This window comes from Thamnophis sirtalis, unplaced genomic scaffold (genome assembly GCF_051295495.1).
Source record: "Thamnophis sirtalis isolate CommonGarterSnake01/CBP01778 unplaced genomic scaffold, rThaSir2_p1.2 scaffold_14, whole genome shotgun sequence".
Lineage (NCBI taxonomy): Eukaryota > Metazoa > Chordata > Lepidosauria > Squamata > Natricidae > Thamnophis > Thamnophis sirtalis.
This window is the reverse complement of record NW_028261394.1, coordinates 9270014-9285555: the sequence shown is the minus strand read 5'-3', so window position 1 is coordinate 9285555 and position 15542 is coordinate 9270014. Positions and strand designations below refer to the sequence as shown.

At 44.9% G+C, this 15542-nt stretch overlaps 2 protein-coding genes across 6 annotated transcripts in view; one reads left to right on the top strand and one right to left on the bottom strand.

Annotated features, from left to right (window-relative positions):
* ABCC6 (ATP binding cassette subfamily C member 6) overlaps positions 1-3116 on the bottom strand; it is a 55098-nt gene extending 51982 nt beyond the window's left edge. For 4 of the 5 annotated variants that reach the window (XM_087729156.1, XM_087729158.1, XM_087729160.1 and 1 more), the window contains exons 1-2: positions 2409-3116; positions 264-440 (exon numbers count right to left, since the gene is read on the bottom strand). In XM_087729156.1, the coding sequence (XP_087585282.1) occupies positions 264-440; positions 2409-2465 (234 nt within the window). In that variant the 5' untranslated portion in view covers positions 2466-3116. Of the gene's footprint in view, positions 1-263; positions 441-1418; positions 2228-2408 lie in introns of those variants that run through there. The other variant, XM_087729157.1, reaches the window with a different exon arrangement.
* A 3593-nt stretch (positions 3117-6709) lies between these two features.
* Positions 6710-15542, top strand: part of LOC106550424 (BOS complex subunit NOMO1) — a 41810-nt gene continuing 32977 nt past the window's right edge. Inside the window, exons 1-7 of the mRNA XM_087729340.1 lie at positions 6710-6917; positions 8727-8816; positions 9129-9174; positions 9903-10003; positions 10899-11005; positions 12685-12757; positions 14732-14884. Of these exons, the coding sequence (XP_087585466.1) occupies positions 6759-6917; positions 8727-8816; positions 9129-9174; positions 9903-10003; positions 10899-11005; positions 12685-12757; positions 14732-14884 (729 nt within the window). The 5' untranslated portion in view covers positions 6710-6758. The remainder of the gene's footprint in view (positions 6918-8726; positions 8817-9128; positions 9175-9902; positions 10004-10898; positions 11006-12684; positions 12758-14731; positions 14885-15542) is intronic.

Below are 15542 nucleotides of genomic sequence, written 5' to 3'. Positions count from 1 at the left end.
GATGCTGGTTCTGTGGGCGTGGCTTTGTGGGTGTGGCAGGGGAAGGATACTGCAAAATCCCGATTTCCTCCCCACCCCACTAACCTGCTTTCTAGCTCCGTTCTTCTGTTCAGGGCAACAAAAGAAGATCGGCTGGGCGGCTGGGAGGCAGTGGGGGCATGGCCAGCCTATTTGCCAGTTCTCTGAACCACTCAAAATTTCCACTACTTGTTCTCCAGAAACTGTCAGAACTGGCTGAATGCCACCTCTGGTTTCAACCTTACCATTTTTGCTTTGAAGACGGCCGACATCCTGATATATCCCCTGCGGTTTTTCTGAAGATAAAGATAATAGAAGGGGAAAGAAATCCATAGGTAGATACATGGGATCCAAACTGCAACTGTGTTTTGAAAACAAACTGCGAATCCTGGGAGATCCATCCACCATGTCTGGTTCCCGTTCTGCGAAAAACACAATGGCAACATCATAACTGCGGAGTTCAAAACGTGTGCTCTGTAACTGCCCAGCTTCCACCCAGAAAGGCTATTAACAAGGCAGTAAAACCGGTTCAACCAATTTCAAACACCAACCCCAATTTGAAACCCAAACCGACCATTAATGGTATTTATTCGTAGAAAAAAAAGTTCAAAAGCAATGTGGGAAAATTGCATGTTTTTTTTTCCAGGTAAGACCTACGCAGAAATCAAAAAAGTCATTAAAAAAAGAAGCAAAAACAAAGAATGTTCTTTCTGCGCTAACTCAGAAAGCTCAAACTGCATAAGGAGCCGCAGATTCAGTTCCACAGAGGAATTTTTGAGTCTGTCATCTGCACCTCCATAATGGTCTGGTTTGGCTCTGCAACCCAACAAGACAGACACAGACTTCAGCGGATAATTAGAACTGCAGAAAAAATTATTGCTACCAACCTGCCTTCCATTGTGGACCTGTACGCTGCAGGAGTCAAAAAGAGGGCTGTGAAAATATGCACAGAACCCCTGGCATCCTGGACACAAATTGTTTCAATTCCTACCCTCAAAGTGACTGCTACAGGGCACTGCACACCAGAACAACTAGACACAAGGACAGTTTCCCCCCGAATGCCATCACTCTGCTAAACACCTAATTCCCACAACACTATCAAATAATTTACTAAGACTGTATTACTACTATTCTTCTCTTCCTTCCTAGTATCTACCTCTCCACACTTATGACTACAACCATGTTGCTTGTATCTTTACAATTTATATTGTTTTTTGTTTCCTAGTACGATTTGATAGCTTATTAGTAACCTTGACTATCACTAAGTGTTGTATCTTTTTATTCTTGATGAATGTATTTTATTCCCCTTATGTACACTGAGAGCATATGCACCAAAGACAAATTCGTTGTGTGTTGAATCACACTTGGCCAATAAAGAATTCTGTTCTAAAATTCAGTACCTTTAAATGGTCAAACGTCCAGGCTCTTTTCTCCTGCTTTTCTAGGCTAAGGAACTATTAGATTGCCTTTTTATTCCAAAGGGTTGCAGTTTCTATCTGTTTCCTGTTTTTGAACACCGCTGGGATCCTTCAGAGATCTGCCTCTCGTGATAATGTCCTCCAACTCCACCTCCTTCCCAGTCTTAGCCAGAAAGCATTTTGAAGAACTTTCAGAAGTCCAAAGTTTCTTGGTTTGTATTATTCCTCCCCATTCTCTCTTGCATCCAGTCTAAAAGGCACAGTTTCACCGTTCCCCCAGATCGGTTTTCCATTCTGTTATTTACCCCCAAATCTGACTTGGGGAAGGAACTAGGAAATATGAACTGAAAGGGGGAAAAAACTTTAACAAGAAAGAGAACAGATGGACAGTTTCTCCTCCTGGTGAGTGGGCATGCATAAATGTGTGCGTGGAAAATGATCAGGGCAGAGTGCTCATTACTCTTCGCTTGGACCAGCCTGAGTTACTGTCTACGCCTGTTAAATGTTTTAGAGTTTAGAGTTTAGAGTTTTATTTCATTTGTATGCCGCCCTTTTCCCTGAAGGGACTCAGGGCGGCTCACAACTCAAACAAGGGAAGGGAGATACAGACAGTTAACAACAACACAAAAACAATACATAATTAAAAAACGCAACAATCATACCATTCGAGATAGGGGCAACGATTCTTTAGCCCCAGGCCTGTCGGAACAGCCAGGTTTTAAGGGCTATGCGGAAGGCCTGGAGGGTGGTGAGGGTGCGAATCTCCATGGGGAGTTCGTTCCAGAGGGTCGGAGCAGCCACAGAGAAGGCTCTCCTCCGGGTAGTCGCCAGTCGACACTGGCCGGCGGATGGAATTTGGAGGAGGCCTGCTCTGTGCGATCTAATCGGTCTGGTGGAGTAAATTTACCTACTGTGAAATGCATATATCAGTCAACAGGAAGAAAGCGGAAAGGAGAATTGTTTTCTGCTCACCCCCAGTCCAGCTGTTGGATTCTGCTGAGAACTACATAACCCAGGCGCCCAGGTCATCGTATCAGAGGATGAGGCTTCTGTCTTGCGCAGATCTGATTGCTGCCTGCTGCCATTCTGCAATATTTATCTTCTTTGGTTCCCCGCGGAATTCTGCCCCTTCCAGGGGGGGTGGAGATTTAGAACATAGAATAACAGGGCGGGAAAGTCAAAAAACAATTGATCCCACCTCTGGCTTCCATCCGTTACTTCTCCTGCCCTCAGCATAGATTCATCCTGTTTTCTCCGTGACAGCCCCTCAAGTATTGGAAGACTGCTATCATATCACCCCCTCATCCTTTTCTTCATTCAGCTATACAAAATCCAGTTCCCACAAGCGTTAGCAGAGTCTTTATTGTCATTGCAGAAAATAAATACAACGAAATTGGTTAACCGTTCTTCGTACGGTTTAGCCTCCGGGCCCCTAATCAACGCTGCTGATCCTCTCTGCACCCTTTTTTGGTGTCTCAGCATCCAGAATTCCTCTCCCACTACAGGTAAAAGCAAATCCATAGATCAAATTTGGGGGAGAGAATAGCATAGCAGCTGCTCTGCAAAATAGGTGCCCATGCTAAATTCACTCCCGCCAGAGGATTCTATCAACACTGTTTCAGAAGCCTTGTGACAAGAATGTCGACTAGGACCTGAAAAACTCAGTTCATCTTGGAATAGAATAGAATAACAGAGTTGGAAGGGACCTTGGAGGTCTTCTAGTCCAACCCCCCGTTTAGGGAGGAAACTCTATAGCATTTCAGACAAATGGTTATCCAATCTCTTTTAAAAACTTCCAGTGTTGGAGCATTCACAACTTCTGGAAGTTGTTGCACTGATTAATTGTTCTGTCAGGAAATTTCTCGTTAGTTCCAGGCTGCTTCTCTCCTCGATTAATTTCCATCCATTGCTTCTCGTCCTGCCTTCAGGTGCTTTGGAGAATAGCTTGACTCCCTCTTCTTTGCGGCAGCCCCTCAGATATTGGAAGACTGCTATCATGTCTCCCTTAGTCCTTCTTTTCATTAAACTAGACCTACCCAGTTCCTGCAACCGTTCTTCGTATGTTTTAGTTTCCAGTCCTCTAATCATCTTTGTTGCTCTTCTCTGCACCTTAGGCGGATTCCCACACTGTATGAAGCCCTGATTTCTCTAATCATGTATTGTTAAATAAACCACAATGGTTCAGTTGTAAATCTTAGTTTACAATATACCGTGTGTGTGTGTGGGGGGTATTATTGAAAACCAGAAACACAAATTAAATAAACCCCACTGAAGGACATTCCTGGGGATGAGCTGTTTTCAAAAGAAGAGCGCTTTGGGAATTTAGTAGTAAAGTCCACTGAAGGTTATATGCCTGGCTTGGTGTAAACTAATCAATAAACCAGACTGGTAAATGATTCTCTTAAATTGGAAAGCAGTCTAGGATTGATGCCACGGCTTAGATACCTGCTTTAGTTGATAAATCAACCATGTGTGCCAAGAATGTAAATCCTGCTAGAATCAGCATTGGAAGGTCTGAAAAAGGACATGTTGAACTGAACATCAACAAGAAAGGGTGGTTGAACCAAAACCATGGAAGGAACACCCAGATTCAACTAAGTTTGTGCTAGTAAATCTCTCTCGGCCACATAAATGGCTATTAAGAACCAGTTTGGTCTCGTGGTGGAGGCACTAGATTAGAAACCAGGAGACGGTGAGTTCTAGTCCCACCTTAGGCATGAAAGCCAGCTGGGTGAATTTGCGCCAATCACTAGATGATTGTTCTAGTCCCACCTTAGGCATGAAAGCCAGCTGGGTGACTTTGGGCCAATCACCAGGAGAAGGTGAGTTCTAGTCCCACCTTAGGCATGAAAGCCAGCTGGGTAACTTTGGCCAGTCTCTCTCTTTCAGCCCAACTCACCTCACAGGGTTGTTGTTGTTGTTGTGGCGAAAATAGAAGGAGTATTAGGTATGTTCACTGCCTTGCGCTATTTACTAAAATGATAAAGCTGCATAGAGGGTTTTTTTGTGCTCCATTGTGTTGGGAATTTCAGCCAATGAAGGGGGATGAGGACCCAGATTGTTGTGGGGGGGGGGAACAGGATGACTCTGTAAACCCCTTTCTCATGACAAATATGGGTTACAGCAGAGGTGGGTTCCTACCAGTTTGCACCAGTTAGGTAGAACCGGTTCGTCAAATCTACCAAGCCGGTTAGAAGAGGTTCCAGCAGTGGACCCAGAAAGCAGGCCGCACCTACAGAAGAGCTTCCAAATTTTTTTGAAACCCACCACTGGGTCACAGGATATATTTACTTTGATTGTAAGCCGCCCTGAGTCCCCTCAGGGAAAAGGGCGGCCTATAAATGTGCAATAAATACCAAAAAATACCAAAATACTCCAGAACCACACAGCAACCTTTGTCAAGTCAACTCTGCTTTCCATCCTTCCGAGGTGGGTCAAATGAGGACCCAGATTGTTGGGGGGATGCAATAGGATGACTCTGTAAACCGCTTGGAGAGGGCTGTAAAAGCACAGTGAAGTGTCATGTAAGTCTAAGCGCTATTCCTTTTCTCCTTCCTTCCTTCCTTGGTGCACAGTGGTTGGAATCCAATATTGTAGGCTAATTCTGCCGACTGTCAGCAGTTGGATTCTCACCAGGCTCAAGGTTGACTCGGCCTTCCATCCTTCCAAGGTGGGTGAAAATGAGAACCCAGATTGTTGGGGGGCAAAAGGCTGACTCTGTCAACCGTTTAGAGAGGGCTGTAAAAGAACTGTGAAGCGGCATATAAGTCTAAGAGCTGTTGCTATTTATGGCACAAACATCATGAAGCTTCGCATCATCCTAGGAACCCGTTTGTTTGCAATGTCAACACAACTCACTTGATTACAACATCCCCGTTGTGAACACAACCCATTTGATTATAGTTCACCTCACTCTGCAAAGTCACAAAAATGAGCTGCTTGTATGAACACAGCCTGCTTGCACAGTGCGGTCTTTTTAACAAACCTCTTGTTCAGAAATCCTTCTGCATTTGATGGATATTTTCCCACAAACTCTGTCATTATTATCTACTGCTCCACATCCAGCTATTGATCTGCCCTGCCTGCCCATCGATTCTCTTCAGGAACAGGTAGCTGGAAGTGAGCCATGCTCAATTGACGACCCAGCTGAACACTCTGCAAATTCATTCCTCAGTAGTAAGTTCAACAGTAAACCACCATTAAGCAAACAATGATTTGATTATGAGGCGGAGGGAAGCAATTGCACCCTATTCCCTATAAATGAAACGCCGCAAACCCAGGTAGGATGTGAGCAAAGTTTCAAACTAGCAAAATTCTGGGTCCTCCTTTCACTTGTTTAACTTTTTCATATCTCAAGTTGAAGCTTGTCCTTAACTCTAATTTGTTTAGAGTTTGTTAAATTTAACTCATAAATTTAAAAAAAAACAGAATAAAAAGCATGCATTAAATTTTAAGGTATGCTTTTTAGTCTCTTTTTTATTGTATGCAATGGAATTTTATTTCAATGTATGCCGATCGGTGTACATTCAAAGGGACGGTAAAGGTATTCTAAGTCTGTAAAACGCCCAGAGTCGCTTGGATGTGATGGGAGGTGTTGTAGAAATATAATAAACGAACAAATAATCAGATAAACAAACAAATAAATTGCAAAAGCCCAATGCTTTGTAGAAATATAACAAATAATCAGATAAATAAGTAAATTGCAAAAGCCCAACGCTTTGTAGAAATATAATAAACAAGTGAACAGATACACAATTAAATTGCAAAAGCCCAACGCTTTGTAGAACTATAATAAATAAATTGCAAAAGCCCAACACTTTGTAAAAATATAATAAACGAATAACCAGATAAGCAAACAAATTTGCAAAATCCCAACGCTTTGTAGAAATATAATAAATAAATAAATTGCAAAAACCCAACGCTTTGTAAAAGTATAATAAACGAATAAACAGATAAGGAAGCAAATTTGCAAAATCCCAACGCTTTGTAGAAATATAATAAATTGCAAAAGCCCAACGCTTTGTAGAAATAGAATAAATAAATAAATTGCAAAAGCCCAACGCTCTATAAACGTTTCTCTCTTCTTTTTAAGTTTCCTTCTCTTGAAGCCTCCGAAGCAACCGAGACGAAAGGGCCTCTCCCGCCTAGCACGGCCCGAGAAGTAACCTCCTGCTTCCGCGTCTCACTTCCGTCCCGCCGCTCTTGCCCTCTCTGGCGAAGGAACCACCGAGCGCGGCGGGCGCATGCGCTTCGGCTCTTCCTGAGTCAGCGCTTAGCCGGCCTTGCGCGGCTGCTCCGCGAGTTACGACAGGCGGCTCCGCGATGCTGCTGCGCCGACTACGGTGGTCGCCGGCGTGGGGTTGCTGGTGGTGGGCGTTGTGCGGAGCCCTCTGGGCCGGGGCCGGGGGTTCCGAGGACATCGTGGTGGGATGCGGGGGCTTCGTCAGGTCCGACGTCGAGATCAACTACTCCCTGATCGAGGTGAGCGCCCGCCCTGCTAGGTAGGACAGTGGGGGAGGGGGGAGAGGGCTGGACGGAGGGAGCCAGGAAAGACGAAGGGTAGGTGTTTTTTTTTAAAAAAAAGTTAAAACATTAATATTAAAGGTTAAATTAGAAGTGACTTTTTATAATGTAAGTGTATGCTAGACTGTTATATAAATAGTATACAATACTACTACTACATATAACAATGCAATACTCCTACTCCTACTACTACAATAATAATATGTAAAACAAATATAACAATACAATACTACTACTATTACTACTATTGCTGCTGCTGCTGCTGCTGCTGCTACTACTACTACTACTACTACTACTACTACTACTACTACTACTACAATATGTAAAATAAGTGATCCGCATTGTCACCGGGGCACTTGGCACCATGTCCAAGAATTTTACAAGATACATCAACAAATTGCAACTTCCTGCAATAACACCAGCAGAACTGCAAAAAACTGTGCTACTCAGAACATCTTATATTTTAAGAAGGTCCTTGGTTGATACCTAGGATGCTGGCAGCAACCCGTATCAACCATTAGCACCAGTCAATGGTATTTGTGATGCATTTTTGAATGTTCAGTAGGCTGATTTTCATGTATAATAATAATAATAATAATAATAATAATAATAATAATAATAATAATAATAATAATGTGATACGCATTGTCATTGGGGCACTTGGCACCATGCCCAAGAATTTTATAAGATACATCAATACATCAACAAATTGCAGCTTCCTGCAATAACACCAGCGGAACTGCAAAAAAAACCCCGCGCTACTCGGTACATCTTATATTTTAAGAAGGTACTTGATTGATACCTAGGACGCTGGCAGCAAACCGTATCAACCATTAGCACCAGTCAAGGGTACTTGTGACATATCTTTAAATGTTTAGTTGACGGAGTTTCACGTTTAATGAATAAAGTGTAAATAATAGTAATAATAGTAATAAATAATAATAATTGCGACCTGGCCATTGAAACTACCCGATTATGAATGAAGCATGTAACAGTGATATCCATTGTCATCGGGGCACTTGGCACCATGTCCAAGAATTTTATAAGATACATCAACAAATTGCAGCTTCCTGCAATAACACCAGCGGAACTGCTACTTGGAAAATTGTACATCTTGAAAAGGTCCTTGGTTGATACCTAGCATGCTGGCAGCAACCAGTATCAACCATTAGCACCAGTCAAGGGTACTTGTGATGCGTTTTTGAATGTTCAGTTGACTGAGTTTCATGTTTAGTGGATAAAGTATAAGAGTAATAATAATAATAATCTCCGACGTTACCTTAACAGTTCCTAGGTCCTTGGTTAGGACTCGAGCTGTTGAGCTACCAACCAGCCCCAAAGGCTGTGAATCTCACCAAAGATTAAACACATAATAATAATAATGCTTTTAAGAAGGTATTTGGTTAATACCTAAGACGCTAGCAGCAACCCATATCAACCATTAGCACCAGGCAATGGTATTTGTGATGCATTTTTGAATGTTCAATTCAAATGCAACAGGATTTGCACAACCCAAGACCTCTTCCATTTATGGCAAAAAAAACTTTTGAGTCGGAGAACCTCGGGTTAATTAGAAAGGAATAGCTTTTTAAGACATTTTGGGATGGGTTTCAAATTGTAGATTATTACTATAGCCTGACAAGGTGCTGTCAATTGGCCTGGCCCAGAGTTGTGTTCTCGATGGCAGGACTGAAGTGTCGTAAATCAACAGCTTTTGCAGAATAATTAACATTTTTTTTCTCCTTCCTTTCGATGTTTCTTGTGCAGATTAAATTGTACACCAAGCACGGCACTCTGAAGTATCAAACTGACTGCGCTCCAAATAATGGCTACTTTATGATTCCTCTGTATGATAAGGTGAGAGGCTATGTAATAATTTAAATTAGGTGGGTAATTATGTGAGTACCTGGGGGTGGTGAAAATCCACCGTGAAATTCAGGAAAGCTAGATTTTTTTTTTAATTTAAGCAAAGGTTTCTCAAGGTAAATAATAAGATTTCAAAATGGATTGAAATTTAGAGTTTATGATTGTAGCTAGGTCTATGACTGAGCAGGGGCTCCAATAGGAACTTTCTTTGCCCCTGTCCAAAGTCTTAAACAGAATATTTCCTCTTTATTGAACCACGATACAGTATAACTACATTTTTTCCCCCTGTTCTTCTTTGTGTAGGGGGATTTTGTCCTTAAAATTGAGCCTCCCCTAGGGTGGAGCTTTGGTAAGTTGCTATTTTTATAGAAAATGTTCCAGTTGATTTGAAGCTTATCACAGTTGTGTATTTGTTTACGTTGTATAAATTAAGTTGTAATAAACATAGTTGTGCATTATAGTTGTTGTCTATTGAAGCCCGTCCCAAGACGACTTTCTGATCTGCCCAATATCTGAAGTCTAAATCATTTACAATCTTTGATTTAATTTTTCAAGGGCTGGGAATTGTGTATTCACACTTCATTGAAAGAGTAGAAAAATAGGAACAACCTTTGGTGGGAAGGGAACAGTGTTCCGTGCCCCTTCGGCATTGAGTCATACCGGCCACATGACCACGAAGATGTCTTCGGACAGCGCTGGCTCTTCGGCTTTGAAACGGAGATGAGCACCGCCCCTTAGAGTCGGGAACGACTAGCAGATATGTGCAAGAGGAATGATTCCTAAATCTGCTTTCTATGCTTATTTACTTCCATTACTAAAATCACTCAGTGGACATTATAATGCTTTCTTACCAGTTGACAAGCTATCATGTATCTAATGAGGCCCACCACTCCCGGAACCCGGTTCCAAGCAGACCATGGCCAGGGGGTTGGGGACCCCTGTAGATGGCGTGTAAGAATTGGGTTTGGCAAAATCAGTTCAGAGCTTGAACTTTTAATTTGATGAATTGGGGAGGGGAAATGGCTAGTCTTTCACAGGAAAGGATCCCGTTTGAGGGTTTTGATCTTCCTTTTCCAGAGCCAACGAGTGTGGACATCCACGTTGATGGTGTCAACGACATTTGCACTAAAGGAGGCGATATCAATTTTGTTTTCACCGGCTTCTCAGTAAACGGGAAGGTAAGGCTCCCTCTTGTTAAATTTTTATCTCATGACCGTTGCCTGTGTTACGTTGCCGTGACCCGACAAAAGCGCGCACGACAAAAGCGCGCTGACAAAAGCGCATCGCTAAAACCGCGACATCAACGCGCCAACAACAGCGTGGCAACAACAGCGCAGCGACAGAAGGGCGCTTTACAACAGCACATCAACAGAAAGCCGATTTAAGTTAAGGTAAGGGTTAGGTTTAGGGTTAGGTTCAGGGTTAGGTTTAGGGTTAGGTTTAGGGTTAGCGTTACGGTTAGGGTTAGGGTTAGAATTAGCGTTACGTTTAGGGTTAGGGTTACCGTTACGTTTAGGGTTAGGGTTAGCGTTACGTTTAGGGTTAGGGTTAGGTTTAGGGCTAGGTTTAGTTTTACAGCGTGCCTCTGTCGCCGCGCTGTTGTCGGCACAATTCAGCGCTCATTCGTCAGTGTGCTTTAAAACTCGCGGTTTTGTCACTGCGGTTTAGTCGGGCGCAGTTTTGTCGTTCACCCTTTTGTCGGTGAACCTTACGTTGCCACTTGTTGGACGAAACGTCCATCTGGTTCAGTTCCAAGTGGGGAGAAAGACACAGGAAACATGGATTGGAAAGATGGTTTTTTTGGTGGACTGGACCGCATGGGTTTGAAATCCTGTGCAGCTGACCACCTGGACTTGAGAGGGAGAGAGAGGTATTTCTACCTTCTCTGGGCTTTGAACTTGAGCTTCCTGTTCCTGTGGCAAGAGCGTGTATTCTATTAGTTGCTGCCAGACTCCCATCCCAGGAGTTTGTCTGAACCAGGTTGGGTTGAAGCCCGGGCTGATGTAATGTCCCCAGAGGGTTGCGCCGTGTGATGAGCTCTGCTGAAAGGGTGCTTTTATTCGTTCCTTGCAGGTTCTTAGCAAAGGTCAGTCTCTGGGTCCTGCCGGAGTCCTCGTTGTGCTCAGAAGTCCCAGCACGGGCTTGACCTTACAAAGCACAACTACACAGCCTGGAGGAAAGTGAGTGTGAACTCTGTCGAGATCTCAGAACAATTTGCAATTAAACCCCATTTCTCAAGTATTGAACAGTATTAGAAAACCGGGTGTGTTTCCCCCCCACTTTTCTTTCCAAACTGCGGCTGTGAAAATAGCTAAAGGTTTTATGAGATGGGCTCAAGATTAGTATTTCTCCATCTTTATTGATGTGTGGACTTTCCCAGAATTCCCCAGCCGGAAGTCCACACATCTTAAAAGTTTCCCAGGTTGAAAAACACTGATCTACCGCAGCGGTCAGCAACTGGCGGTCTGTGACAATGAGAAAATTTGGGTGGTTCGTAGAAACGTTATTTGCATTTTTCATATTGCACTAAAACAGGGGTCCTGAAACTACGGCCCCTGGGATGGATACGTGCAATGAACGCTTGTGTTGCTGCAGAGAGTCTCCCCCTTTGGGGTCTTTTTGGGGGGTCGGGGGGGGCAGAAATTCTGACTCAGGATCTGCTTCAGCCTCCTGGTGGGGGGCTTCGGGTAAAGGCTGGAGGGAAGTGTTGCTGGTGGCAAAGAGCCGGAGGGCCTCGTTCCAGTGGGGCTGCATCATGGCCTGGAACTGGCCATGATGCAGCCCCACTGAGCCTCCAGGTGCCAATACCTGGCTTTGCACCCCTGGAGGTCTTCCCTCTGCTTGGAAAGCCTATGCTCGTAGTCCTCAGTGAGGTGCTTCTGCTGAGCCTCCTCCTTGGTCAGATCCAATTTGAACTGAGCTCTTTTGCCAACTCTTTCTCCTGGTGGCTGCTTAGCTCCAGCAACTGCTTCCTGTGGGGGCCCTAAGGAGCCTGGGCAGGTGGGTGAGGAGTGGGTGGGAGGGGAAGAGCTAGTAGAGGCTGGCGAGGTGCCCCTCGACGTGAGTGACATCAAGTTGGCCATGCCCACCCAGTCACATGACCACCTAGCCACACCTAGCCAGCCAGACGTTAGGTAGATCATATTAATTATTGGCTCCTGTTGTGGGTGTCTGAACGGATTGTACCATTCTGTGCCTATAGGGATTAATGTTGTAACTCGAGGACTACCTGTAGGGATTAATGTCATAACTTGGGGCCTACCATTAAGATTTCATGTCATAACTTGACCATCTGTAGGGATTAATGTCGCAATTCAAGAACCACCTGTAGTGATAAACTCGTAACTCAAGCATCACCTGTAGGGATTAATGTCATAATTCAAGGACCACCTATAGGGATTAATGTCTCTGCTTCCTGTGGGGCCCTAAGGAGCCTGGGCAGGGAGGCGAGGAGTGGCCAGTAGAGGCTGGCGAGGCGCCCCTCGACGTGAGTGACATCAAGTTGGCCATGCCCACCCAGTCACATGACCACCTAGCCACGCCCAGCCAGCCAGTCTTTAGGCAGATCCTATTAGTCGTCCGCGATATTTAAAATTACGAATTTACTGGTCCCCTTGAGATCTGAAAGGTTGGTGACCTCTGATCTAGATGGAGAAAGGTGTAGAAAAGACCATTCTGGTAGAAATTACCTGGGTGGTAATTTGAGGTCTAAAGAATATCCAACGGGGAACACAGATTTTTTTTTGTGCTGCTGGTCCTCCAAAGTGGAGAGGGGAGTGAATTTCATCCATTGAATTTTATTTCAATGCACAGGAATGGCCCAAAGGGACTATGTGGCTGTCTTTTCTTTTTTTTCCAGGTATGCCTTTTTAAAAGTGCTTCCTGGAGAATATGAAGTCTTTGCTTCTCATCCCACCTGGACGCTGAAAGAGGTAATAAGCGTGACTGTCGGCCTCTTTAGCCAACTCCCAATGGGAAAGTGATTCTTTCCCAGCTCAATTCTCCCAAGTTGCCTTTAGCAAGATTGATTGAAACGAAAGCGCACCGGGTCGCGAGAATTCCCGCTGCTGAAATTCCTTTGCGTATCGAGCCACTTTACTGTCAAGGTGGAGATTTTTCAGTTTTGTCCCTCGCTGCCTTCCTGTGGACTAGTGCAGTGGGGGATCTCTTCCCTAAGAATGGGGAAGTTGGCTGTTTACACAACAGTCTCCTGGATTTTTATTGGCCTGGAGCCAATCATTACACTCTGAAGAGGATGGGTTAAGGCAGCGGTCGGCAAACTTAAACACTCAAAGAGTCCATTTGAACCCGTTTCCCACAGAAAAGAAAACACTGGAAGTCACAAAGGTCCTAACCAGAAGCCCCCTGTTCAATTCTGGGGCTGACCGGAAGTTCAGTTCCCCCACACCATAGAGTCTCCTCCTAGCACAGCGTCCTTTTTCCTCTACCTGTCATAACCAAAAGCCCTATCAATTGTGGAGACAACTGGAAAACCCTCCCCTTGCCATAGAGTCTTCTCCTGGCACACTGTGATTCTCTCCCCACCCCCCAACCCCACCGGAAGCTCCTCTCAAAATTGTGGCGCCGACCGGTGACGGAGCCGCAGCAGAGGGAGGAAAGAGCCACATGCGGCTCCAGAGCCGCAATTTGCTGACCCCTGGGGTTAAGGAGATGCTATCCGTATCTTGATTAGATTAAAAAAACAACAACTCATAGACCTGTGATGGTGAACCTATGGCACGCATGCCAGAGGTGGCACACAGATCCCTCTCTGTGGGCACGTGCACCATCACCAGCTGCTCTTCTGGTTTCTGGCAGCTGGTCTTCATGGGCACTGGAACGCTGGAAAACGCCCCCCCAAAATGGCAAAAACCAGGCCTTTTTCTGGGCTGTTTTCAGGACATTTTCGGGCTAAAAATGGCCTGAAAACAGCCCTAAAAATGGCATGAAAATGGCCAAAAAACAGGAATGCACATGCTGGCCAGCTGGTCTTTGGGTTTCCGGGGCTCCAGGGCGCGTGCACGAGCGTTCCAGTTTGGCCAAAGATTCGCCATGACTGTCATAGACCTTTTCTGCCGTTCATGTTTTCTTTGAGCGGGTGAATCGCAATAGCACTTAGACTTATATACCACTTCATAATGCTTTACAGCCCCTCTCTAAGTAGTTTACAGAGTCAGCCTACTGCCCTCCAACAATTTGGGTCCTCCTTTTGTCGACTTTGGAAGGCTGGAAGGTTGAGTCGCACGTAAGCCCCATCAGGATTGAACTCCCGGCAGTGGGCAGAGTTTGCCCGCAACGCTGCATTCCAGTCACAGTGCTATCAGGGGTTCATGCACACAAAATAACTTTCCCAAGTTGAGTTGAGGTTCCCAATCCCACCAACTCTCGTCTTTGTATATTGTTTTAGTATGTGAGTTGTAGATTTTGCCTTACAATAGCACTTAGACTTATATACCGCTTTGTAGTGCTTTACAGCCCTTTCTAAAATGGTTTACAAAGTCAGCCTGTTGGCCCCAACAATCTGGGTCCTCCTTTTACCCACCTCGGAAGGACGGAAGGCTGAGTCAACCTTGAGCCTGGTGAGATCTGAACGTCCAAGTTGCAGGCAGCCGGCAGTCAGCAGAAAGTAGCCTGCAGTACCGCACTCTTTAACCACTGCGCCACTGTGGCTCATATCCAAGGCAGTCATATCCCTTTTTTTTCCAGTGATGTTATAACATTCGAGCAGTCACTAAATGAATGGTTGCAAGTTAAAAACGTAAGCCCCGTCGGGATCGAACTCCTGGCAAAGGGCAGTGTTTGCCTGCAATACTGCATTATAACCACTTGCGCCACTGGGATTTGATGACAGCGATATATATCTTGCATCGGTTCTGGGTTCTCACCTGTTGCTTTCGGCATTTAAGGCCACCACTACCGTTCGGGTCACCAGCTCCAATGCATACGCATCCAGTCCGCTCATCGTGGCCGGGTACAATGTCTCTGGATCGGTCCGAAGTGACGGCGAGCCGATGAAAGGCGTCATGTTTCTCCTCTTCTCCTCTTCGGTGGCAAAGGAGGTCAGTGCAGATGTTACGAATCAGAACTATTAGTACTAATTAGTTCCTTCGTCGATCGGTTCCCTTCTCCGCCTTGGGGTTCTTGTAGGTTTAGGTTAGGTTTATTCGATATATATGCCGCCCTTCTCCCAAGGACTCAGGGCGGCGTACAACATTAAAAGAAACACATAATACAAAAGTTTAAAAGAATTTAAATAGGATATCCCAAACCCAACTAAAAATGGCAATGACATTTTTTTAAAAAAAGAATTCAAATTAAAATTAACAGTAATCAATGATTTGTTTTGTTTTGTTCAGGCCAGGCTGGCTTGCTGGAAAAGCCAACTTTTTAGGGAGCGTCGGAAGGACCGGAGGTCGGGGATTATACGAAGCTCCGGGGGCAGCTCATTCCAGAGGGAAGGCGCTCCCACAGAGAAGGCTCTCCCCCTGGGGGTCGCTAGCCGACACTGTCTGGCCGACGGCACCCTGAGGAGGCCAACTCTGTGGGATCGCACTGGACGATGGGAGGCTACTTGTAGTACTTGATGAAGGCAGTTCCATGGAAGAAGATTCAACGGGCTTAATCTGTTCAGGAACCAATTAATTATTCGCTCCTGTTGTGGGTGTCTGAACGGATTGTACCATTCTGTGTCTATAGGGATTAATGTTGTAACTCGAG